Consider the following 26,665-nt stretch of genomic DNA (forward strand, 5'->3'; position numbering starts at 1 on the left):
TTTCTTTTTCAAAAACAAACTGTAGTTGCAGATTCCTGCAGATGAGTTATTTGTAATATTTGAGTCACTGTGTAATGTCAGGTAGATTTCATTCCTTTATAAAAGAACTGCAAATAAATGAAAACATCAGAACAAACTATTCAGCCTTTTTTTATTCATAATATATAATTTGCACATTGCATAAAAAAGTTTACTATATAAGAGTGCCTTATGTAGGGGATTTGTTTTAAATGCACAACCTTTTATGTGATTTTTTTTTTTTGTGTTTTTTTTTTATTCCAGGGGTGTTTTTGGAAAACAGGGCTACCAATGTCAAGGTAAGCAGACACTTTGTCTCTCTTTTACTGAATTAAATTTTTTTTTAAATTGGTTTTAATGCATCAGCTCTGTTTGTGTGTTTTGTGTGTGTTTGCATATGGGTTAGTTTGCACCTGTGTTGTGCACAAGCGATGCCATCAGCTTGTGGTCACGGTTTGTCCACGCATGAAAAAACCTGCCAAGGAGCAGGTAACACAAACTTACTTGCACTATTTTCACACGATGTTTTTATCATATCCAGGGGTGTACAAACTCGGTCCTGGAAGGCCAGCGTCTTACATAGTTTAGCTTCAACTTCCTTTACCACACCTTCTTTGAAGTTGCTAGTATACCTAGAAAGAGCTTAATTGGCTGTTCCATGTGTGTTTAATTGCAGTTGGAAATAAAATATGCAGGACACCTGCCCTCTAGAACTAAGTTTGGACACCCCTGATTATATCCAATATCTGTAAACATTTTTAGAAGTGCCTTTTGCCTGTAGAATAACAGAAACACAGATGCACAATTATTGTATCATATGCTTGTAAAATAACCTCTGGCTGTGATCTAATAAATACATATAACCAGTTAGTCAGTTAACTAATTTCTTTTTATATACATTTGTAATTATTATTATTATTATTATTATTATTATTTTTATAGAGTACAACTCAGGGTTTCAGTATAAACGTTCCCCACAAGTTCAGCATCCACAATTATAAAGTTCCCACCTTCTGTGACCACTGCGGCTCTTTGCTGTGGGGCATCGTACGTCAAGGATTGCACTGCAAAAGTACTCTTCTCTCTTTCTGTCACTATAAATATATTTATTGTTCATATTCAAGCTGTTTTGTGATGCTTATTTCATGTGTTCTGCTTTTTTATGCCTGTAGTTTGTAAAATGAATGTCCATATACGCTGTAAAGGAAATGTCGCACCAAACTGTGGAATCAACAATGTTGAACTGGCAAATAAACTGGCAGAAATGGGCCTTCAGCCTGGAGGACTGACCAAACGCAACTCAGTGGTACGTTAATAACATGTGGACAGTCTTTTAGAAAGTGTAGTGTATATAAATATATATATATATATATATATATATATATATATATATATATATATATATATATATATATATATATATATATATATATATATATATGATCTGTTTAACTCTTTAACTGCCTCACAAAGAAAAAAATTGGATTGCATTTCTTAAATTTCTAAAATATCAACCTCTACCAAATGGTAGATATGTCGGTGTATGGTAAAAGTACCAGAATTATTGGCCACACTTTACAATAAGGTTCATTAGTTAATGTTAATTAATGCATTTATTTACATGAACAAACAATGAACAATACATCTACTACTGTATTTGTTCATGTTAGTTAACGTTAGTTAATGAAAATACAGTAGTTCATCGTTAGTTCATGTTAACTTATGGTGCATTAACTAATGTTAACAAGCATGGACTTGGATGTTGATAATTCATTAGTAAATGTTTAGTTATGTTTAATAAATGCTGTACATGTGTTGTTCATGATTAGTTCATGTTAGTAAATGCATTAACTAATGAACCTTATTGTAAAGTGTTACCGAATTAATACATATACTATGAATATCAGAAAAAATATGAAGTGTAAGACCAATTTATTTGAAAAGAAAAAAATATAAATAAAACATATTTGAATACAAAATTATCTTTATTTTCTTAAGTATGCCATAAAATATTTCAAATTCTCATTTAACACGCTTTCTAAAATATATATTTTTACAATAAAACCAAAATCGAGTGTAGTAGTGCAACAGGATGTGTGTTTGATTTTGCTGTGTAGTGTAAACCATTATTTATAACATAACATAACATAACATATAACATATTTATAATATAAATCTTTAAATTTCTTTAACAGTCATTATTTAAAACATTCAAATATGGTCAACCATTCGGTAGAGCAGGCAATAATGGGTTAAATCTTCCTTAGTTTAATGTGCATGATTGACATAGCTTTCACATGGCTGATGTCAAGCAAAACTTTAGGAAGTAAACATAGAGATTAAGGGAAGTAGCACTAAAATGTCGAGAGAATAAATAGTATCAAAAGATTGGGGCGGCATCAACTCTCATTTTTATGTAAAAACACTAGTATTTTCTAAATGCATTATGGATAAGCACACATAGTTATTTGAGACACTTTTTGACACAATTTGTGGGGAAGAGTATTGAAGTCATCGAGTGTGATTTATGGTAGTCAGAAAGGCATGTCTTAACATAATTTCCTTGGCGCTGTTTATACAGTATATTATACACTCTTTGTTTTCAAACTAATTAGTGCTGCTTTACGTGCTGCATTGGCTACAAGAAATCAACCCGAATATATATGAAATATTTTATTTTTAGGACCGAGCATGAACAGACTGTTTATACCTGATCCCGAATGGATCACTCTAGGTTGACTAGTTTGTGTTTATTGAATATAATGAAGCACCACTAACATGTAATTACTGTCAAGCTGCTTTCACCATTAAACGTTTTATTAGAATGTGAAAGTTTAAGTAGTATTAGACAAGATTATTATAGTGAAAACACTTGATGGATGTTTTAAAAAAAGGTATCAACAGAAAGAATGTTGGTAAAACTTTAGAATAAAGGTCCATTAGTTTATGTTAGGTAATGTATTTATTTAAGTATGAATAATCTTGTAAAGGATTTATTAATTATAGCTAATGCATTTTTCAAATCCAAAGTTGTGCCTGTTAACATCAGCGGATGCACAGTGAGTTAACATAAACGAACATTGTTTAACTTAAATAACATTAACTAATGTTAACAAATAGGAATAATTACAGTAATAAATGTATTACTATTTGTTTGTTAATGCTAGTAAATACATAAACTAACATTAACTACTGAACCATCATTTCAAAGTGTTACCAGAATTTTAAGTTATTTATCAAATATTGAATTAAAAAAATCATATTTAACTTTTAATATAGATTTTCTGTAAATTGTATTTATTTATATCTATTTATATATTTCTTTGTGTATCATATTTAATTAAAATATGAAGTTGTTTTTATCATGTAATGTTTTTATATATGTTGATCATGCCATAAAATAACAATACATTACTGATGTGGCAATGACTGAACAAACAAATGTGCTGTAGTGGAAAATTTGTCTGCAAATTGTCAGTAAATCATTCACAGAACTTACAGTGCTCAGCATAATTGAGTACACCCCATTTTGAAAATTTATATTTTCATCCATTTCTCAGTGAATATAGGCAATTTTGGTGCATTTAAACAAAACAGATTTATTAAACAGATTTTTTTACAATAATAATTTAGTCAAGGGACTAAGTTGAAAAGAAAATAAATTAATTAATTTAATCACCCAACATATTTAGAAATTGAGAAATAATACAATTAAATTAAAAAAAATATTGCAAAAAAATTACAATCTACAAAATTTCAACTAAATATTTCATTTTTTTTGTTTCTTGATTTTTCCTCTTTAAAAAATATTTTATTTTTTCTATAACATAAATTTGGGTGTACTAGTTTTTGGACCTTTATCATAAGTTATTTTGTTAGGTAAGCTCCAGATTTGCCTTCAGTACTGTCTAATCTAATGTATGTGCAAATATATGCAAATATGGTATTGTATAGCCTTCTATTAAAAATATGAATTTAAATGAAAGATTTGTAAGTAGTGTACTTATATATGCTGAGCACTGTAACTCTTTAATGGGACTTTATGCTTGTTCAGGTGCTGAACATTTTGGGTAAAAAATACTAAGTGAGGCAAATTAGAACCAAGTATTAGATATAGATATATAATATATAATTCACCTTTTTTCATTTCTCAGGGTCTTGCAGGTTTGGACGCTCAGTCCCGGACACTGAGTGTTAGAGGAGAACGAGGGCAGTCTAAAAAAGAGCAGTGTCTGAAACTGGGAATCTCCAACTTCACATTGTTGCAGGTGTTGGGAAAAGGCAGCTTTGGCAAGGTCTGTGTTCAAGAATATAGCTTTTCCATTAATCCTTTAGCAGACACATTCATCAAAACTAACAGTGAAGAAGTCATCAAGCACAGGTGATTCATCATATTCCTCAGGGAATCAGGATCACACCATGTTTTTGTTCTATATTATTCAACTGTGAATATTATATCCTATAAAAAAATGCATGTTTCAATCACCCACTTGAATAAAATTCAATTTAATTCAATTCACCTTTATTTGTATAGCGCTTTTACAGTGTAGATTATGTCAAAGCAGCTTTACATAAAAGATCATAGTAAATTGAAACTTAAGTGAATAATTTAGCTTTACATAACAAAGCATAACATATCATAGCAACATAATACAGTATAATATGATATTGCAATTCTACTAACTTGATTAATTGATGTATATATATATAATTTTTATGTATATAGGTCCTTGCATTAAAAATGAGTTCTAAACAGTGTCTTAGTTGGCTGTGCATTGTTATTTTAAAATATTATGCTAAAATTTTGTGTGAAAAAAGAGAATCTGACCTTTAACAACCAAAGCAAATATGCTTAACATGCATTTAATGTGTCTGTTGTGCTTTATGTAAATAGGTGATGTTGGTCCGGCTGAACGGGTCAGATCAGGTGTTTGCAGTAAAAATCCTGAAGAAAGACATCATACTGCAGGATGATGATGTGGAGTGCACTATGACAGAAAAACGAGTGTTATCTCTCGCTTCCACTCATCCTTACCTCACCCAGCTCTACTGCTGCTTCCAGACACCGGTGAGAGAGAGAGACACACACACACGGATAAACCAGATAATTGGGTCTTTACAAATATATTGATTTTAAAAGCTACTCATGACTTAGAAAGCTAACATAGTGAAAAACTAATATTCAAATGAATAAATAAACAATTCCCAGTAGATTTGCACTATATTTGCTGTTAAAGACATTAGCTTATTTAAACAATTAAAATATGAAGAACATGCCATATTGACTTTGGTCAAAGGGATAGTTTATGAAGAATATTAATTTGCTGTTAGTTTACTCCCCCTCAGGCCAACCATGTTTTATCTGTAGAAGATAGTGTGGTCCATTGTGATTCATAAAATCAAACATAATGATAAAGACAACAGTTACCAACAATTCAAGAGTTAAAAAAAAAACAAAAAACTATAGCTGAAACAAAATAATCATGATAATCCCTTTTTGTGTGTTTAACCCACAACATTTTTTTGGTTGAAAAGACAGTTTTGGATGTGTATATATACTGTATATTATGTTGTATGTGAGACCTTGCTATCGTCACATCACAAGCAGAGGGCAGTAGCGAGTTTAGCATCTCAGGCTTCATAAATATGTTTCAATCCAGGCTGCATTCGGCTTTACATTTTCTCTGTTTGTAATTTCCCTCTGTGCGTGTTGCGAGAAGTTGGACGTCCACTATAATCTGCTTGCGTGTTTGCCTGAAGCCCACAGAATAGCTCAAGTCAGAGGTCAACACAGAATCCCTTAACAGATTTAAAGCGTTCACAATTACACAGGCTCCACTGAGACACACATGGTTGCATTCAGTAATAAATTAAAGGTTGCATTTTATCTTACAGTATATGTACTTAGCCATATAATTGCCTAATAACATACTGGGTAATATGAAGTGGGTTAGGATTATCTTTAGGGGTAGATTTGCCTGGATATTACCCAGTTTATGTAATGATAACTACATAGTATTTACATGTGAAATGGGACTGTAACATTGGATTTTCAATTATTCAGTGCTCATTCAATGCTCACTTTAATTGCTTTTATCCAAAGCAACTTACAAATAAGGTCAATAGAAGTATGCTGAATCGCCAGGTAAGCAAGAATATGTATCGTTCTTATTTTTTTAAAAGAAATGTAATATTCTTTTTTTTTTAAATTAAAGATAATATTCATATTTTGTACACAAATAAGAGCAAAAAAAGGATTTATAGAATAAAGTAGAAAAGAATGAAGAGCCATTGTAGTTTTTACTCATCTTGGCAAATATTGAGAACTACCGAATGTAATGACTGTGCATGCAAGGCTTTAAAAAAAACCCACACACACACAGATTGCAAAAGGATTTAGAGACTCTGACTTCACAATGATTTCAGATCTAACTTGATGATCTCTGAGGATTTATTACTGCAGATCCGCATGAACATGGATGTGGGGGAACATCCTCAAGGTCTCGCTGCCGTGTGTAAAGTGCGTATGTAATGAGAAAGCAATTTATGAACCGGCCTTCTTTACAGGCCTGACACACACAATCAATCTCTTAAAGCTCTACACGTGAGCGACATACAAAGCACATCCATGACCCTCTGGGGCCACGCGACGTCAGATAGGCCGCAATGTGGTGGTCAAAATCGATGATCTCAGCAGGCCTGCGGTGTGTGGGGCTGTTGCGCAGTGAATGTGCGTGTCTGTGTTTGTTAATGTGATGGATTTGGTCATTAGTGGATGTGCCGAGCCGTTTGTTTGGTCCTTATCTGGTCCTCTTCACCTCTTCTGGCGAAGAGCTGCTTATTTAGGCAAGATGTAAACAGTGGATTGATGAAAATAAGCCAACCACACTTAGGATTTTATGGGTCATTTAGGGTAGGGTGAATTTGAAATGGATCATAGATTAGTATGGAAACAAATTGCTGCCTATAATGCATTAATAGCACTAGCGTTTTTTCATGAGCATAGACGGCTAAACTTGCTTTTAGCTGTTTTATTTTATTTTATTTTTTAATCTAAACAACATTAATGAGATCTGTTGCATGCAAGTAGTGTTAAAGTTTTGAGATTACATTTTTGTCATTGAATTTTAACAATTATTCATACAATAAAAAATTCATGCAATTTCACAATTTTTTTATTTAATTTTACACAATGTACAAAGATAATGCAAAACTAAAACTGTAAAACAAAAATATTATTTGAAATCAAATTTAAATGTTAATTGAAATAATATATAAGTTATTAAAATAATATTGTATTGAAATATTAAAATGATAAAAGCTGTACAAAATGTAATTGTGTGAATTTTTTAAATCTATGTGTACCCAGGACTGGGTCCGTGACATTTACTTTTACATTCTTTAAATTTTAAAGGTCCGTACCGGCCCAATACCCCCATAAGTGGTTCCGTTCTCTCATCAGTTGGAATATAATAACTTTTGCATAGATTATGATCAAGACATTTTTCTTTTTTTTCAATGATTACTGACATGTTCAGGCACCAACAAAATTATTTAAAGCAATCTAGACCACACAGAACCTAAAAGGTACACTTTCAAATTTGAGTTTACAAATAAAAAAGCACCTCTTTTTTGGAGAGGTTTATTACATAAACCGACAACATATACAAATATTTTAATCCCTTTCAATAATGTTTTATGAAAATTCAAAGGGTTTTCTTTAAAATGATATCAAACTTTTGCATTTACACCTCTGCATGTGGATTTGGGAATCTTTAGTTTCTGGGTTGGCAAAATCCAGGCGGAAAGCCTAAAATAGCACTTGACTTTAAGAGGTTAAAAAAAGACAAAAATACGAAATGTATATAAAAATTATATAATATAAAACTGATTTAGAATATTAATAAAAACAATATTATTATTTCAACTCTAAATAATGCATATATTACATAAATTATCTTTGTAAAGTATCCACATTGTCAAAATACTATTATATAGTATAACACATTAAAATTATCTTTATAGTTTTGTCTAATAATAGGATTTTTACAATTTAGCTGTATTTTTAATTATAATGAGTAAATTCAATTTATCATGTCACATTGTTTTTGTCTTTAAAGGGCACCTATTTGACCCCTTTTTCCAAATTTAAAATAAGTCCTTTGTGTCTCCAGAATGTGTCAGTAAAGATTCAGCTCAAAACACCTATCAGATTATTTATCATACCGTTCAGAATACTGGACTTTTCTGCTCTTAACACTATGTAGCAGTTCTTGTTGCCTGTGTCTTTAATGCTAGTTTTCCCCACCCACTGTTCCCACATGGCTGTCAGAGTGTGCCTCAATCTCCGCCTTAGCTGCGTCAGATAAGCAGCACAGTGACAGACATAAAGGAAGCAGATCTCAAGTAACAATTGTGAGAAATACTACAGTAAGAACTTTCCCAATTATTATTTGATGTATTTGTTGTGGAGTTAATTCAAGCCTTTCTGCAATGATGAGTCACACACAGACAGTGCGCGCATTTAACTTTGCACTGTTTTTGCACATCAAATGTGACAGGATACAAGTTATATTAATGTACAAAAAAAACCTGATTTAACGTCCACAAACCGGCATCTTCTTTTATAATTGTACTGACATGCACCTGTGGTTATAAAGTAAATACAATAAAATCGCTGTAATTCATTACAAATATGCACCGATTTAAAAACTTTTAAACTTGTAAAACTCATTCTTGGTCACATTTGATGATGATTTATGATCACAGAGAGCCGAACAGATCTTTTAATCCCAGTTGCTATGCACACATTTTGTTTTGTTGATATGATTAGACGCATTACTTCAGAGACATGTTAATAAGCGGCTGTCATTCAATTCAGTGGGCAAAGAAACAGTTACTCCTACATCATGTTGCAGTGGGCCTCAAAATGGGAGGGATTTGGATCCTATTTTAACATCAGGATATTAAAAAAAAAAAAAAAAGAAGAGGCTTATTGTCTTTATATCACCCCAATATGACTGTGGACACACTGTAACTGCACACAGTTCTGTCCAAACAGCTTCAAAAAGATGATTTCATCATAGGTGCCCTTTAATATCAATAATTTAATGCCAATACTGCTTGATTAACTTTTTACTTTACTTTATTGCATTAATGGCATAGAAAATTGTAATTAAATTAATATAAAAAATATGTTTTGCAATAACCAGATAAGACTTTTAAACATACAGGCCTTCTGCTCCATGCACAGAATGACTCCTTTTTGATGGTCGAAGTAAAATATTCTTCTATGACAAACTGATGTCATTTATAAAAAAAAGCAGTTACTCCACAAATCCATACCTCTCAGGGGAGACAACTTCCAAAGCCTTACACTTCTGATTATTTGAAGAACTAAAAAATGATTGCATTTCACAAGTGTTTTCTGTGCAGCATGCATCATGGTCAGAAAAGTGGCTGCGGGTGGTCTCTCAGTGTGCGGTCTTTCAGTTTGATGTATAGGCAGAGCTGAACTCAAGCAGAGACTTAGTTCTGTCATTTCAAACTTATGATGCTCTTCGTTTTAGATTACCCTCCAAACCTCTCAATTCCATAATCCCATGTTTCCTGCGGTCTTCTTTCTCCAGTATTTATGATATCTTTCTCCCATGAATCTTCTAATGGTCATGGCTTGCAAGGTTAACCATCAACTACTTGATTTTTCTTGTAAAGAGGTGAATTTCCTTATTGTGTTGTAGGTTTAATTAAATTTTTGCTGATGAGTAAATCTGCATCTTAATTTCCTAATCTTTTCACAGGAGCGTTTGTTTTTCGTAATGGAGTTTGTGAATGGAGGAGATCTGATGTTTCATATTCAGAAATCCAGAAAGTTTGAGGAGAACCGAGCCAGATTTTACACAGCGGAGATCACATCTGCGCTCATATTCCTCCACAGCAAGGGGATTGTATACAGGTTAGTTACGCACAAATGCACTCCAAACAAAAATTAAGGTGCCATGACCTAAAGTGCCTTGTAATGTGCAGCTGTTCTGTGTGGGACTTCATTTCAGCTGAAACAAAAAGAGGAGATGGGATTTATAGAGAAGATTCTCCACTTTTTAAAACTAGCCAGTTTGTTTGTGTTTTGTTTATTTTATTCATTCTAGCTGCTGCAGTCTATATTAGCAATGATTAGTTTTATCAGCTTCAAATACAGGACAGTATGTTTCAGTATCCAGAAATTTGGGAGGCTCATTCCTGCATTTTTTTAAAATAATAAACTTAAGATGAACACTGTGTCGGCTACTATTTGGATTTTTTGTATGCATTTTTATGATAATATAATTCTAATTTTATTTTTAATTCTAATAATAATAATAATTCTGACAGTATGATAACCTTGGATAAAAAAAACACAGTTTTACGATTTTGTGATTAAAATATATAATTTTTATATTTATTTTTTTCCTCTTTGAACATGATATATTTTATTTTGAGAAAAATGTATAATATATTGGAGCAGTAAACATGTCAGGCTAAATCATTCAAATGAATCATTGACTTTTGCTGTCTTCATTAGTTTTAGAAACACATATTTCATTACAATAAAAAAAAAAACAGCATCAGCAGGAAATACTATTGTCCTAAAAATCTTAAAACAAAACTGGAAAAAGAATTGTACGAATGATATACTGTAACAGAATATTTTGGTGGTTTTAAAACCTTGACTTTTCCTAACCACGCTATACCTTAAAACAGTTATCGTCCCATGCCTAAATAACGGTTGGTTGCATATGAATATTTGATCAACTTCAGCTTGAACACTTACACAAAACAAATACTAGAGAGCGCTTGAATGTTCAAAACATCTTATTAAATGTTGAACTGCTCTGTGATGTCTTGAAAAGTTGATTCTTATTAGTGGAATCTAGAATCAACATATTTAAATGTTCAAAATCAGAGTTTTGTCAATGTTTTTGAGCACACTAACTTGTATACAGTTTTAAACAAATATTTCAACCAAAAATGAAAATCTACTCACTAATTACTTTTCCTCATGTGGTTTTAAACCTTTATAATTTTCTTTTTCTGTTGAACACAAAAAAGGAATTTTAGAGAAAGCTTAAAATAACATGTAACCATTATCTGCTATAGTAATTTGCTTGAAATAACGAAAAAACAACCAATTTTTACTGTTTAGTGAAATATATGTGTCCTAATAGTGTTTTTAGCAGCATGGGACACATATATGGCTGTCATCAGCTCAAAAAATGTGTTTTGGTGTTTTGTGACCCTTAAATGGTTTCCTGCTTGCTTCAAAATATCTTTTGTGTTTAACAAAAGAAAGTCAAATAGGTTTTACTATGAGTAAAGGGCAAGTAATAACTAACGTATTGATACTAACACCCAAAAATGTTTATTATTCTTTTCATTCGAATCGTATTTGAGACACTGAAACATGCTTGATATTCTTCACTTAAACCTAAAACTTAACGTTTAGATGGATGCTCTAGGACTATCTCTGTCCTTGATATGCATCAATTCTCTTTCTATGTTTGTGCTCAGTGACAGGAAAGTCAAATGTGTTTGGAGCAGCATGAGGGGAGCAAATTATCTCAGAAATTCAGTTTCTCGCTTGATCTCTCCCTATAAGTGTATTTTCTTTGAATTCTCAGGTGTCTTCCTTCCTCTTTCTTTTTTAATTGCCACTTCTACTTCTGCGTCCTCTGAGGTTTATTAACACTATGAAGCTAAACGTCACCGTTTCCATGTTTACAAAGCTTTAAGTGCACAGACCCTTAAAGCTGTGTCGTAGCTCTGCTTTGACTCGGAAACAGCAACAGCACAGAAACAGGAAGCAAAATATGAGCTTGCATCAATTCTATAAATGGACAAATGGCACAATATCAGCGCTCATGCAGATGCTGTGGAAGTACAAAAAATTTATGACTAAGTATAAGCAAGGCTTCGATTAAATGTGTGTTGGTGTGTGTGTGAGGTGAGCAACTACTTTGGCATGCAGTGCCATTTGTAATTTTTCTTATAGAAAGATTACAACAACAAGAAGAGGTTTTTTATGCAGTAGTGATTTACAGAAAAAGAAAGTCATTAACATAATATCTTTCTCCCTCGCACATGCTGCTCTTATGTTCTGTATTCATATTGTTTTTTGTATATGTCTATTACTTCAGGGATCTAAAGCTGGATAATGTTTTGCTGGATAAGGATGGTCATTGTAAACTGGCTGATTTCGGCATGTGTAAGGAAGGGATGTTTGACGGTATTGTGACTGGAACCTTCTGTGGAACCCCAGATTACATTGCACCAGAGGTGAATCAAACGCTCCACCATGTTCTGAAGTGCACACGAATTATGCAATTTATGCATCACAGACATCTAGAACAATCACGTGTTAGGCTGTTTTCACACTGTATAGAGATGAAGGACGAGGTGCCAAATTGAGCATTCAGCTTAGAGCTGTTCACATTCAGTAAAATGATTTGCTTCTACCTATAACACACTAATAGATCTGTTTTGATGCTACAATGTTTATGAATTATACATAAACTACCGGTCAAAAGTTTGGGGTCGTTTTTTTGTTTTTGTTTTTTTTTTCATCAAGGTGGCATTTGTTCAATGTAAATAATGTAAATTGTTAAATGCTTATTTATTCAATATTTATTTATTAGTTATTGTATGTAGTTTCAAATGAAATTATAACTCTTAATTATAATTTAATTTAAATCAAATTATAACTATAATAGTAGTAGTAGTAGTAGTAGTAGTAGTAATAATAATAATAATAATAATAATAATAATAATAATAATAAAACATTCAAAAATCTTACTGACTTCAAACTCTTGACCGGTAGTGTATATTGATCATATGTGTGAGTGTGTGTTAATTGGAGAGTGTGGGTGTTTTGCAGCATTGGGGGTTGCATCTATCATTGCACTTTGTTGTGGCAGGAAGCACATTCACCAGTAAAATCTGTTTCAGAGTAATTGGCAGTTTTACACTTTAGTGTGTCTCCTGATAAAGAAGGGAATAAGGCAAAGTAAGGTGTGTAACTGAAAAAACAGTTTTTGGTTATGCTTTATTTTATGATGTCCTTGAAGCAATTTAATTCCACATTTAACATGCAAACTACAGAGTACTACTTAATAAGTAAATACAATATGTAACAAGTCCATTAAATAAGCATTTTAAAATAAAAAAAAATCTGAAAAATAATTTATTATTAACTATTATTACTTAAATAGTAGATAAACGAAAAAAGGAGATAATATAATATAATATAATATAATATAATATAATATAATATAATATAATATAATATAATATAATATAATATAATATAATATAGTTGGCAGTTCATTCCGCTGTGGCGACCCCGGATTAATAAAGGGGCTAAGCCGACAAGAATGAATGAATGAGTAATATAATATAATATAATATAATATAATATAATATAATATAATATAATATAATATAATATAATATAATATAATTTAATGTAATGTAATGTAATGTAATGTAATGTAATGTAATGTAATATCATATAATATAATATACAACAAAATGGCTGTAATGTGTGAATGTGAGTGTGGATGGGTGTTTCCCAGTACTGGGTTGTGGCTGGAAGGCCATATGCTGTAATTGTTAGCGGTTAATTTCGATGTGGTGACCCCAGATAAATACGGGGCTAATCCAAAGAAAAATTAATAACATGATATGGTATGATATGATTATCAGGGCTTGACATTAACTTTTTTAGATCACCATCCACTGTGGCTAATAGATTTTCAACATTACTAGCCCCTCACAATTTTCACTAGACACACTTTTCTTGTTGGGAAATATATTTTTTATGCATAAATTTGACTTTTTATGCAAAAATTACTTGATTTAGATGTTCCTCATTCAACTATTTTTGTGTATTGTGTATTAGCTTGCTCAGTGTGCATGAGGAAATGGGTTGTCGCTATGCAATTAGTTTTAATTTCACATGACTTTTCAGGGCTCAAAACTAAGGATTTACCAAATTTATCTCTGACCACACCAAATAACTATTTCTCAGCCACAATTTTTGTGTAAAAACAAGGAAAATATAGTTCCACAGGTTCACTTTTTAATTCAACTAAACTTTTCTTTAAAAAAACATTACATTTAAAAAAATAAATTGTCATGTATCTAAAATATGCACAGTAATTTGTCCTGGCTTAAAGTCCCAAATCACCAGTTAACTACACATAAACGGGGAGTTATCTCCCATTAAAGCAATGTTATTGTAAAACAATAATTTAATCATATTAACAAAAATAACTGTGAGCAAAAAAAAAAAAAAGCAGGTGAAACATATCGTGTTTAATCATGAAAGGATGTTCACGCACACGGTTAATATAGGCTTGTTAATAATCTGTTCAAAGAATAATTGAAATCAAAGCAGTGACTGCTGCTTCTTAGAAAGGAATGTGTTTTTTTTTGTAAATCTTGAGCTCTTGAAAGCAGCAGGAGTGTGGGTGCACGATCATTGCTCTTTTTCCCAGTCTATTTCAAAGGGTACCGATTGTACCAGTTGCACTTCCTTTGGGCAATGTTGCTTTGCGCAAGTAAACGGGAGCGTGCACGCTATTTAACAGTCGCACGTATCACATCACCTGTGCGCATGAGTGATCATCCACTGGTTCAGTATTTACCTTTCTTTTTGCTGTTTTGCTTGCGCGAACACAGTTATTTTTGTCTGTCGTGCTGCTTCTCGATTCTAAGATCACATTTGCACAAATATTAGGCCATGCTTATTGTCAAACCTTGCTTTTAAGAAAACTACAATTTAAAAATGATTTCCAACCAGCCAAAGTGGCCAAAGGAGGTGTCTGTCTAACCCGCCACAGCTGAAATCTAGCCGCATTTTGTGGATAGGCGGTGTTAATATAAAGCTTTGAATATTATATTATATTATATTATATTATATTATATTATATTATATTATATTATATTATATTATATTATATAGAAAATGCAAAAATACTAATTAGTTACAACAAAATTAAAGCAAAAAATTTGTTTAATGTCCTGCAAAATATGCAATACAATACTATATAATGAAGTAAGGAGATGCTCTTTGGTGTGATCAAAGTGTGTGTGTGTGTGTGTGTGTGTGTGTGTGTGTGTGTGTGTGTGTGTGTGTGTGTGTGTGTGTGTGTGTGTGTGTGTGTGTGTGTGTGTGTGTGAGTGTGAGAGAGAGAGAGAGAGAGAGAGAGAGAAACACAAGGCAGGATTTCCTCAGTGTAATAAATGTTGTTGTATATGCCCTGCAGATTCTCCAGGAATTACTGTACGGGCCGTCGGTTGATTGGTGGGCTCTCGGTGTGCTGCTCTATGAGATGCTCTCAGGCCACGCCCCCTTCGAGGCAGAGAACGAGGATGACCTTTTTGAGTCCATCCTGACGGAAGAGATCATCTACGCATCCTGGCTCAGCACAAACGCTGTCGACATACTGAAAGGGGTAGGCTGTTCACTTACGAGCCCTGAAGTCACACAGACATGAATTGGCTTGAACAGAGCAACGGCTGCTTTTATATGTCCTGATTGGTGGGAGGCATATGGTGTGAACTAAAACATAGTTCATGCAACAGTGAACATCAGTAAACAGTAAACACCTCCCATCTGATCTCTTTCTGTCTCTCATGTGCTTTCCTCCTCTTACATAACTATATTTAGCCCCGATCCACAATCCACTGCTATCACATGACTGCAGCTAAAAATAAAGCGCTTCACATCAAATGTACACACACACACATGCACAACCCCCAACTCTCAGATTCTCTTTAGTATTTGCTTTCGATGTGGAAGAGTAATAATGGGAAGGATTTTCCCCCTCAGAGCAGTGTGAAATTATTAAAGGGCCAATAAATTCTCCTGTTGAATCAAGTAATTCTACCGCAGAGTGTCAAGATACTTGCCTGAGATGAAAAATACTCAAACCTGGGTCATCCAGCATGACATTGGCCTACAAAGAATAGATCAATAGAGTGGCTGAAAAGCAGTCTATATATGGAAAGGCAGACCTCAGTCCTTTGGCACTGCTGTGGTTTTATCTGATGCAGACGACCCAGAAGTGTATATAAACCAATATAAGAAAAAGTAGATAAGCTAATTGGATAAATGCATCACAGTTTTGACCAATCACCGCCTAAGATGTTAATTATTTACCATAATGCAACAGCCATGGATACAGCTATGGATACTGAATGACAGAAGTGTAATGCTACTGTACGTGACAATGTTTACAATCTGTTTTATTGATTAAGCATTGATTGGTGATTACATGAGACCTGAGATGTTTATTAATGTATATTTGGTGCTATAACAAGTAGTAAAGAAAATGAAATTTGCTGTTTGAATGGAGGCATCAGTAACACTTTATAATTACACTCTATGAAGCATTTGTTAAACATAAGCAAATAGTTAATAGACGTTAGTAAGCAGTTTATTACTGCTGATACAAATGCTCTTCTTGACAGAAGCGCATTTATAATGTGCTTAATAATTGTATTTTCATACTTTGTTGCTTATTAATTGTTCATTACTAAATTCAGTATTGCATTATTTACAAACTATTTGTATTTAAGAGTAGTTGGTGGCTTTTAGAATCATTCAAAATGATTTAGTAAATGATTAATACACTATTTAAATCACCATTTATGCATTTTATTATTCAGGCATATACTGTAGTAATGGTTACCATGCATGTTAATAATATTTAACTCAACGTCATCCAGTTTGGTGACCTAATCTAATGGAGGATAATTTATGCTTTGTAAATCCCTTATAGATGGCAATTAAAGGCTCAGTATCAAATGAACAATAAATGTTTGCAATCTCATCTAAAAAATAAAATGACTGTAAACTTTAAACATTGCCGAAACACAGGAGTGTTAAAATACAATTAGAAATAATACCAATTAAATGAAATTAGATAAATAAACAACAATATAATAATTTAACAATATATTATGATATATTTCAAAGTAATTTAGTGAAGTATAAACTGTACAGTAACTTCATTTTAGTTAAGATTGCAAAGATTTATTTTTCATTTAATACAGTTTACAGTTGTGTATCTTCAAATTTATAGTAATGAATGAAGTCATTTATTTTATTTTTTGCAGTTTAGAATATAACTGAGCCTTTAATTGTCATTCATACAGGATTTATCAAGCATAAATAGTACTAACTTTAGATTAGGTCACAAAACTGGATGAAGTTGACTCAATAAAGCATTTAGTAATATGCAAATTAACTATTAGTACATGCCTGAATAATAAGATGTATTAATTTGAAGAGTTTATTAATCATTTACTTATGCATTCTGAATGATCTTAAAACAGCACCAACTATTATTAAATAACTAGTTTGTAAATACTGTAATACTTAGAGAAATTATGAAAATACATTCATTAAGCACATTGTACATGTGCTTATGAGTCAAGAACACAGCATTTGTGGCTGTATTTTCCAGCTGCTTACTATCGACTATTAATATTGAGTTAATACTTAACAGATAATCAATAACTATTTGCTGATGCCTAACTAATTATTAATATTGTGTAATTATTATAGTGTTACCATATATTTTAAATATAAAAATTAAGTTGTAAAAATATTACAGAATGGAAATATTGTCTATAGCTTCAAACTAATGTTAATACCACCCTTGGTTTTAATTTTTCAATATTGATTTGCTCTGAAAAACTGAGTGATCTTTCTGAACAACGAGTCGATGAGGTTTGGTACCCAGCTGTGCTTCCTAATGGTGTCAGATTTACAGAGAGAAAGTGAGAAAGAGAGCAGTGAGTGTGTGTGTACATGTGAATGTTTGGGTTTTAGGCGGCTGCAGAAGAAGGACAGGAGTTAATTAGATTGTATTGAATTTGATTTGATTATACAGTATCTGAGAGCACATATTACTCAGACCGAGTAACTGATACAATAGATAGGCATTCATTTTATATTTAAAGGGATAGTTTACAAAAAAATTGTTTGTTTTTTTCCGTTGTAATTTACTCACCATTAGACCATCCAAGATGTATGCTGGTGGCTTCTTCAGTATAACATTAAAGCAGATTTTTAGCTATACCTGTCATGAAATGGTTACCAGCACTTTTACAGTAAAAAAAATACAGATAAAGACAATACAAAGCAATGGTCTAAACGCAATTCCTGGACGGCCACAGCTCTGCATAGTTCAGCTCCAACTCACACCTGCTTAATAGTCTATAGTATTCTTAAACACCTTGATCATTTGGATCAGCTGTGTTTGATTGGGGTTGGAGAAAAACTGTGCAGAGCTGCGGCCCTCCAGAAATTGAGTTTGAGACTTATGAAATGAACTTAATACCCATGCCTCCTGACAAAACATTATGAAGAAAAAATAAGCTTCTTATATAACAGAACGGTGCATAATGAAAAGGATGTTTGTGCTGTATTGTTTTCAGAAATACTTAATTGAATGATGTTACCTATAGAAAAAGGTTGTAAACAAATAACATTCGCTAATGTGTGACAGGAAGCTCCATCCTGCTGTGAACTCACTCAGAACCATTTGCTATGCTTGTGGGTTAAAGGAAATAATGTTAAAAACGTCTTCATTGTTATACTGAAAAAGTCAACTTTATTTCGGATGCCCTGATAGAGTAAAATAAAATCCAGTTTTGGTTGTGGGTGAACTAGCCTTTTAAAATGCTTGATGGAATTATGTTCATGGTTTGTTTGGTTTTACTTTTGCTCAGTTTCTGACAAAGAATCCATCCCGACGCCTGGGTTGTGTAGCTACAGAGGGTGGAGAGACTGCTGTAACCGGTCATCCATTCTTTACCGACATCGACTGGGACAAACTTGACCAACGAGCGCTTGAACCACCTTTCAAGCCCAGAATTGTGAGTAGAATATTTAAAAAGCATATGAATATTCAGTTTATTTTGATGTAAGTTTATCTGAAAACCCAAAATTCTGCAGAAAACTGCAGAAGATGTGAATAACTTTGATCCAGACTTCACCCAAGAGGATCCTACACTTACACCCATCGATGAGTCCATCCTCCCATCCATCAGTCAGGATGACTTCAGGGGCTTCTCCTTTACCTCTTCTGAACTCTTAAAAATGGTTTCCGATTTCCAAAGAGCTGAAGAAACAAGTGATGTCAAGAAAGAATGGACCTCAGGAGAATTCTGTGATTTCGTTGGACCAAATGGATTGTGACAGCGTGCACTTGTGTGAGCAGTCTTTGCATCTAAGCCAGTTCAAAACTGCATTTCAGTGGTCTAGCTTTCTTTTGCCCTACACTTGTGTTTTAACACAGCAGGGGATTCTCTTTGTGTCAAATGTGTCGCAAGACACCCAATCCTGGGGGAGACCAGTTTACATTGAAACTGATCTATGGATGAACTGGTCAGCTTAGTGTCTAAATTATCTAACAGTGTTTAGGAAACTTGATTTGAACGCTCTTCACTTTCTGTGCCTAGCACAGACAAACATCATGCAGAAGCATTGCTAATTTTGTCAGAATAGTTCTGTTGTCATAGAACACAACTCAAAAGTTGGAATGCACCTGTGTTTTTAATAGGAACTCTAGTTTTGTAAAGACATTTTCCTGTACATTTGTCTGACTTTTTGTCTGTTAGTGTGGTATTACATTTTAGGTCAGGATTTCACCCATTATTCAATTCCAGCATGTCTGGATGTGTTTTATTGTTGATAAAGGTTGCAGTATTGAGTTTTTCACGTTTAGACCTTTTCTGTCTGTGACTCCATCAGAAGCCGCTTCCCCTCTGTCATTTGCAGGGGTTAAAGGGCAACACACTCAGGTGAGACGGTGACCAGTTTCAATTCTTTATATTGAGGCCAGCGACTCTTTTTCCTCATCTTCATTATTATTTAATGTTGTTTATGTGGCTCTTCCAAGTCTGAGCAGAGCGAGATCTCTCTTGGCTGATGCTTTCATGTCAGTGCATATTTGGCACACAGTTCCCATCTATTACTGTTTGTGCAGTAGATTCACTATTCTGAAGTAAGCTCATCAAATAGATTGAACTTAGACAATTACTTATTATGGGCCTTAATGTACTCTCAGTTCTTCGTTTCTGGATGAAAAGTAAAATACCATTTAGATTAATATGAAGATATGTGCTCTGTATTTCCCTCTAAATACTTATATAATTACAGCAGAAAACGGCCATTAACATATGTTAATCCCTCAGCTCTAAGGCACTCAAAGTCAACTCATGTTTATTTATTTAGCACTTTAATGGTTTGAAGCAAGCAGCTTTACAGTATTAAACATGATTAACTTTCAATCATAAAACACCTTGTTTGTTTTTATGTCTGATCTTGATGCCACACTTGCCTATTGACAGCACCAGAAACCTCTAAAGAACAGCCATGTCAATTGATTGGATTAAACTGAATTGGATTTTTGCCATGGCTTTTGTTTTATGACAATTTACCAATGTTGGTGATATTTAAACATATTTGGTAATTTTCTTTATTTTTTATGAATATTATTTTATAGTAACAAAAAATAAATAAAAATAAGGCAGACTTATTGCATTTCTGATTTAAAATTAATACACAACATAATCTAGCAACATTTCAATTAATCTTTACCAGCTTCACAATGAACATAACTAGCAACATTGAAACCAAACAGATAAAAAAAAATAATAATAATCACACCAGATTTTTCCTCAGGGTTTTTTAGCCATTTTTTCTAAAATTTGGATGAATCAATATGTAATTCTCATGAATTTAGGCAATCACTTTTATACATTTTTGACCCAGAACCACCTTTCAAGTTGAAAAATCACCTTTAAAGATTAAATTAAGCTAAATTTCAAGAGTTAACACTTAGCTGTTGATTGAATAAAAGCTTGTTTGGCATGCTGTTCCAGGAGAAAGCCCTAAGCTCATAAGATCTTCGAGCACGGGACTCCCTCTCGTTTGCAAGGCGAGAGGGGAGTTTGAGCTCAGGTAGATCTTGAGAACTCCTCTGCTGTAGTAGCTAATGAACAGATGCAGATAGTGATTGCTTTTAAGAGATAACTACTTACAAGGAGCATGTGGTGGCGATTTGGATTAGTCAGTTAACTTAAGTTGCATGTTTTTGGATGGTAAGAGGAAACGGGGAAACCAGAGGGAAACCCACGTGAGCACGGGGAGAACGTGTAAACTCTGCACAGAAATGTCAGCTTGCTTGGGAAGGACTTTAACGTTGTGAACGAAGTGACGTTCTTGCTATGAGGTAACAGTGCTAACCACTGGGCCACCGTGCCACACATCTAGGAAAGGAGGAGGAGTAGAGGTGGACGGGGGATTCTTCAAAATGAAGATGGCTGTTATATGGAACTTAGGGTATTTATAGTGGCTTAGGAATGGTCTAATTGATGAATCATAAATTTGATAAAGCAGGACCAGCCTTGAGTAATCATAAGCACATGATCCTCTCGAAATTAGTTTATATATAAACTTCACTAAACAAATTGAGTTATTAGCAAGCACATTACCAAAACCAGGAACTATATAATCAATGAACATGTTCTTCAATTATTTTTGGAATAAAATGAATACTTTTGACCCATACAATGTATTTTTTTTCTATTGCAAAAATATAAACTCATCTGACAAAGGTTTGGGGGTCCAGGGTCACATTTTTGCATGATCTACCACTTTTTTAGTGGAAATCAACAAATTTTAAATAATTTACATTTTCTGATTAAATTTGTGGGGTGTGACATGACAAAACCCAAACAGAACTCCTAATAATAAGTGATTCTACACTAGATGTGTCATGATGCACCTTCAATTTGTATAGTGCTCGACACAATTGTGCTACTTCAGACCTAAAGGTGAAATAGCTATGCAACGGCTGATTTTTTTTGCAAGAAAGCACCTCATGCTGGTTTAAGCAGATTTTTTTCATGAGTGAAATGGAGGGTGATTCCACCTCTTATGCTTAATCAAATACGAAATTAACAGTCAATGGGGATCCTCATCAGCATTTAAAAAGGTTGGTTGCTGATGGGTTGTTTGCGAGGTAGAGCGAAGCTTTAAGGAAAACATTAACCTAATGAGAATTGCACCGAGTATCTTTGTATTTTAGACTATTTGGACGATTCATTGGACTTTGGTACTTCTCCTTAAACATTTTCCAGTTTCCTTAGCCCCTGTAGTGGTTTTCACAATATCACGCCCTTTGCTAGCAGTGACGAATGGAAGTAAATGAGATTAGTAACAGATCTGTGATCTTGAGTGAGAAAAACAATGGAGATGTCATGGGAGATCCCATTAGGCAACCTGCCCTTACAAGTCTTATCCTCATTTACACTAGAGGAGGTTTCCTTGAGAGTCCACGTCAGCAGCTTGCCTTCCTGTGGGAGAAACAACCCTGAAGACCAGCAAATGCTTTCTTATGTGCTTAGAGCTGTTTACAGTCATTGTCAGTATGAGGACAGGCAGTAACGGAAATGCTTGTATGGTTCAGGACAGTCTGGTGTAGCGCCCGGATGATTCATCTTCTAACGGTCGGCACACAGAGGAGTTTCCTGACCCTTCAGTGTCAGCTAATGCAGATTTCCTCTTTATCTTTTTCCATGCACGTCTCATGTTATGTGGTCTTTTCTACAGAGCCATGCATTGTGAATGCCAATGATGGTTTCCTTTCTAAAAAGGTGCTGGTCTGTAAGATGGCTGATCTCTTCATATCAGACCGGTCATGCTGGGAGATTGTTTTGTTCACTGCGTGACTTGCTTTTCCCCCCTCGGTGCACTGTGCAATGCAATTTCAGTTATATGTCTTCAGCTTTTGCTTGACTGCCTATGCTGACAGCTCTATTCATACTTCCAAATGATGAATATTGTGAATGTGCAGCTATTAAGGGTTTCTTTTGAAGTTAGTTTTCACGATATTAAAGCAAAATTGTGAATAAATATAAACTCAATATATTGAATGTAGAAAATTAATACTTTCATACAAAAAACTGTAGAATGCTTTGTAAATGAACAAGTCTTTGTAATTGTTCTCAATTTTTGTGATGATCAGATCAATTATTTGAAAAAGTATATTATACACATAGTTTCTTTCTTCTGTTGAACACAAAGAAAGATGTCCTGAAGAATGTTGGAAGAAACAGCCTTTGGCTTCCATAGTAGGAACAAAAAATACAATGGATGTCAACAGCTGTTTTTACATTCTTCAAACTTAATGTTTTGCTTTAAACAGAAAGAAGAAATCATAAAGCAAGTGACACTGAAAAAAATGTAATATTGAGATTTCTGCTTTACCTTTTTCAGTAATAAATTGCATTTGAAATAATTTGAAAGCACATTAGTTTTTACAGTATTAGCCTATTTATATTTGATGGTGTAGTTCACTTCCAGAATGATTGGTCACCATTGATTTCCATAGTATTTCCCCCTAAATCAGTGTGGATGGTAACCATCATAACTGTGTGGATACCAAGATTTAAAAAAATATCTTTGTGTTCAACAGTTATTGACAGAAGTATCATTCTGGAAGTAAACTAAATCTTTAAAACACCCTTGAGGAGAAAACAAAATATTAAACATTTTTACTGATGAGGAACAAAAGTTTTTTTTATTTTATTTATTATTATTTTTTTATGTATGGCATATACACTCACCGGCCACTTTATTAGGCACACCATACTAGTACCAGGTACACTTTTGCCTTCAAAACTGTCTTAATCCTTCTTGACATAGATTCAACAAGATATTAGAACTATTCCTTAGAGATTTTGGTCCATGTTGACATAATAGCATCACGCAGTTGCTGCAGATTTTTCAGCTGCACATCCAGGATGTGAATTGCCTGTTCCGCCACACCCTAAAGGTGCTTTATTGGATTGAGGTCTTGTGACCGTTAAGGCCGTTTGAGTACAGTGAACTCGTTGTCATGTTCAAGAAACCAGTCTGAGATGATTCACGCTTTATGTCATGGCGCATTATTCTGCTGGAAGTAGCCATCAGAAGATAGGTACACTGTGGTCATAAAGGGATGGACATGGTCAGCAACAATCTCAAAAACTGTGGGCTGTGACACGATGCTCAAATAGTACTAATGGGCCCAAAGTGTGCCAAGAAAATATCCCCCACACCATTACACCAACATTACAAGCTTGAACCGTTAATACAAGGCAGGATGGATCCATGTTTTCATGTTGTTGACATCAAGTTCTGACCCTACTTTCCAAATGTCACAGCAGAAATTGAGACTCATCAGACGAGGCAATGTTTTTCCAATCTTCTATTGCTCAATGTCAATCTATTGCTGAGCCTATGTAGCCCATTCGCCTCAAGGTTTGACGTGTTTTGCATTCAGAGATGCTCTTTTGCATACCTCAGTTGTAACGAGTGGTTATTTAAGTTACTGTTGCCTTTCTATCAGCTTGCCGTTCACTAGATATTTTCTCTTTTTCTGACTTTTTTCTCTGTAAACCCTAGAGATGGTTGTGCGTGGAAATCCCAGTAGATCAGCAGTTTCTGAAATACTCAGACCAGCCCGTCTGGCACCAACAACAAGAAGGGTCTGGCTGCAGACACGGTGCAGTGCAATCTGAGCTGCATCCAATGCTTTTAATGCGCTGACCTAACCCCACCCCTAACCCTACCCATCACAGTGAAGTTACTCGCACCACTGAGTGCACTGAGTCTGACATTGCATCGCTGAGTGATGCAATCTCAGCTTGCATCATCAAGGCTGCATCCAGATACTATTGCCAACAACCATGCCATGTTTAAAGCCACGTAAGTCACCTTTCTTCCCTATTCTGAAGCTCGGTTTAACTGCAGCAGATCGTCTTGACCATGTCTACATGCCTAAATGCATTGAGTTGCTGCCATTTGATTGGCTGATTTGACATTTGTATTAACGAGCAGTTATACAGGTGTGCCTAATAAAGTGGCCGGTGATTGTATAGCATTATTGTTGGTATTTAATCTTCAGCATTATGCCTACAGAATTACGTAATAATTTCTTGACAGATGGTTTCTTATGAAACGGGCTGTAACACGCATGTAATGAGTTGGTGTAGAATGCATGTCAATACAAGCCAACATGAAACTCTATTGGCTGGATTTGATTGTCAGTTTGAGTATTGGCGACAGAGTGCTGTCCTCCCCGCTTGTGTCTAAACTCATTCCAGCTGTTATAAAATTAGCCCTCTGTAATGCGTCTCTTAAAGGCCTTGGTGACAGATCAGTTTCCAGCCGTTCCCAGGTCCAGTGGGCCATAATTACATTTTATTGATTTCTCTTCTGACCGTACATATCCCCTTTATTAGATGCAGAAAATCCATTCCAGTCCTAGCACCACTTCAGCCTCTTCTTGGACCGATTTTTGTTTTTTGTATCGATTTCTGTCTTGATAAATGAAGGGTGTAGCGATTAGATCTGGAGTCCCAGTGGCTGAAATAGACATCAAGACATCTTCACATGTATCATAGCTACACTCATTGTGCTTCAAGTGGTAAGTGTACAGTGAGTAGATATTTCATGCCTCTCTTCATCGGCTAATGAGGCGCAACAGAACAATAGTGTATGTATGTATGTGTGTGTGTGTGTGTGTGTGTGTATAGCTTGATGTTCATTATGCTATATTAACAAAGCACTATGCAAAAGGTCTTTGCATCTTTCTCTGATCTCTTCCTTCAAAGTCCCTTTGTGTCCATTCAGCCCGTGTTGAGGGATGGAGAGATCATCTCTGAACAGCAGGATGAAAGAGATTACTGCAGATTACAGTTGGCACGTGTCCATCTGCTTTCCTCATTCATACAGTACACGCTGACATCACGGTTCTTTACCACAACCCAGCAGCAGCAATGGTAATAAATTGAAAATGCAATTTCACAGAGTCGCTTTAATGCAAACGCAATGCCTAATAGAGCTGGCAAGAACAGTCCCCGAGCCGGAAACTGCACAGGAGCAAATGTTTCCCTCAAGGACACAATGGAGATGAAGCATGGCCTTGAACTCATATAACCCCATTGTTTGCTCTTCCTTCAGTATCCACTGGATTATGCTAGGAAATTCCCTGTAAACATTGAATTTTACAAGTGATTACTGTGAGATTATGAATTAGTCATTGATTAGTATGAATTAATGCAATCTTATTTGCGTGGCCCACTGGTGGTTAGACCCTTACATCCATTTACAGATCTAGAAATTTTCTGATGAGTTTGGGATGGAGAGGTGGACTAAACATTAAAATAATAATGTTTGGATTTAAGCAAACAATTTGTTTTACCCATACGGTTGTGTCTTTATTGCAGTGATCAACATATTTCTGATGAATATACTGATCCTGCTGGATATCCGCTTCCTGTTTTTTTGCACTTCTATTCTATAGAGACTGATAAACGCAAGAGCTGTTCATCTGAGCGATCAACACTTCCTCCTCTACCACGTCTTAAAGGTGGTCTTTGCTCATCTTCATTACCTACCCACCATAGCTAAGATCTAATTTCCATTGGTTAACCTTCAGACTTTTTCAAAAGGTACAGTATTTCATTATGATTGTTATTGTGATTATGATTATTATGATCGTTATGCTGTATTATATACTAGAGCTTTAGCAAAGCAGTATATTA

At 34.2% G+C, this 26,665-nt stretch overlaps 1 protein-coding gene across 1 annotated transcript in view; it reads left to right on the forward strand.

Moving 5' to 3' along the window:
• Positions 1-20,361, forward strand: part of prkcha (protein kinase C, eta, a) — a 32,195-nt gene extending 11,834 nt beyond the window's left edge. Inside the window, 11 exon segments of the mRNA NM_001123056.1 lie at positions 283-317; positions 425-507; positions 961-1,090; positions 1,191-1,324; positions 4,173-4,313; positions 4,913-5,086; positions 9,819-9,973; positions 12,192-12,330; positions 15,322-15,510; positions 18,797-18,943; positions 19,023-20,361. Coding sequence (NP_001116528.1) covers positions 283-317; positions 425-507; positions 961-1,090; positions 1,191-1,324; positions 4,173-4,313; positions 4,913-5,086; positions 9,819-9,973; positions 12,192-12,330; positions 15,322-15,510; positions 18,797-18,943; positions 19,023-19,265 — 1,570 coding nt within the window. The 3' untranslated portion in view covers positions 19,266-20,361.
• Positions 20,362-26,665: the final 6,304 nt, after the last annotated feature.

This window comes from Danio rerio, chromosome 13 (assembly GCF_052040795.2).
Source record: "Danio rerio strain M-AB ecotype USA chromosome 13, GRCz13ab, whole genome shotgun sequence".
Lineage (NCBI taxonomy): Eukaryota > Metazoa > Chordata > Actinopteri > Cypriniformes > Danionidae > Danio > Danio rerio.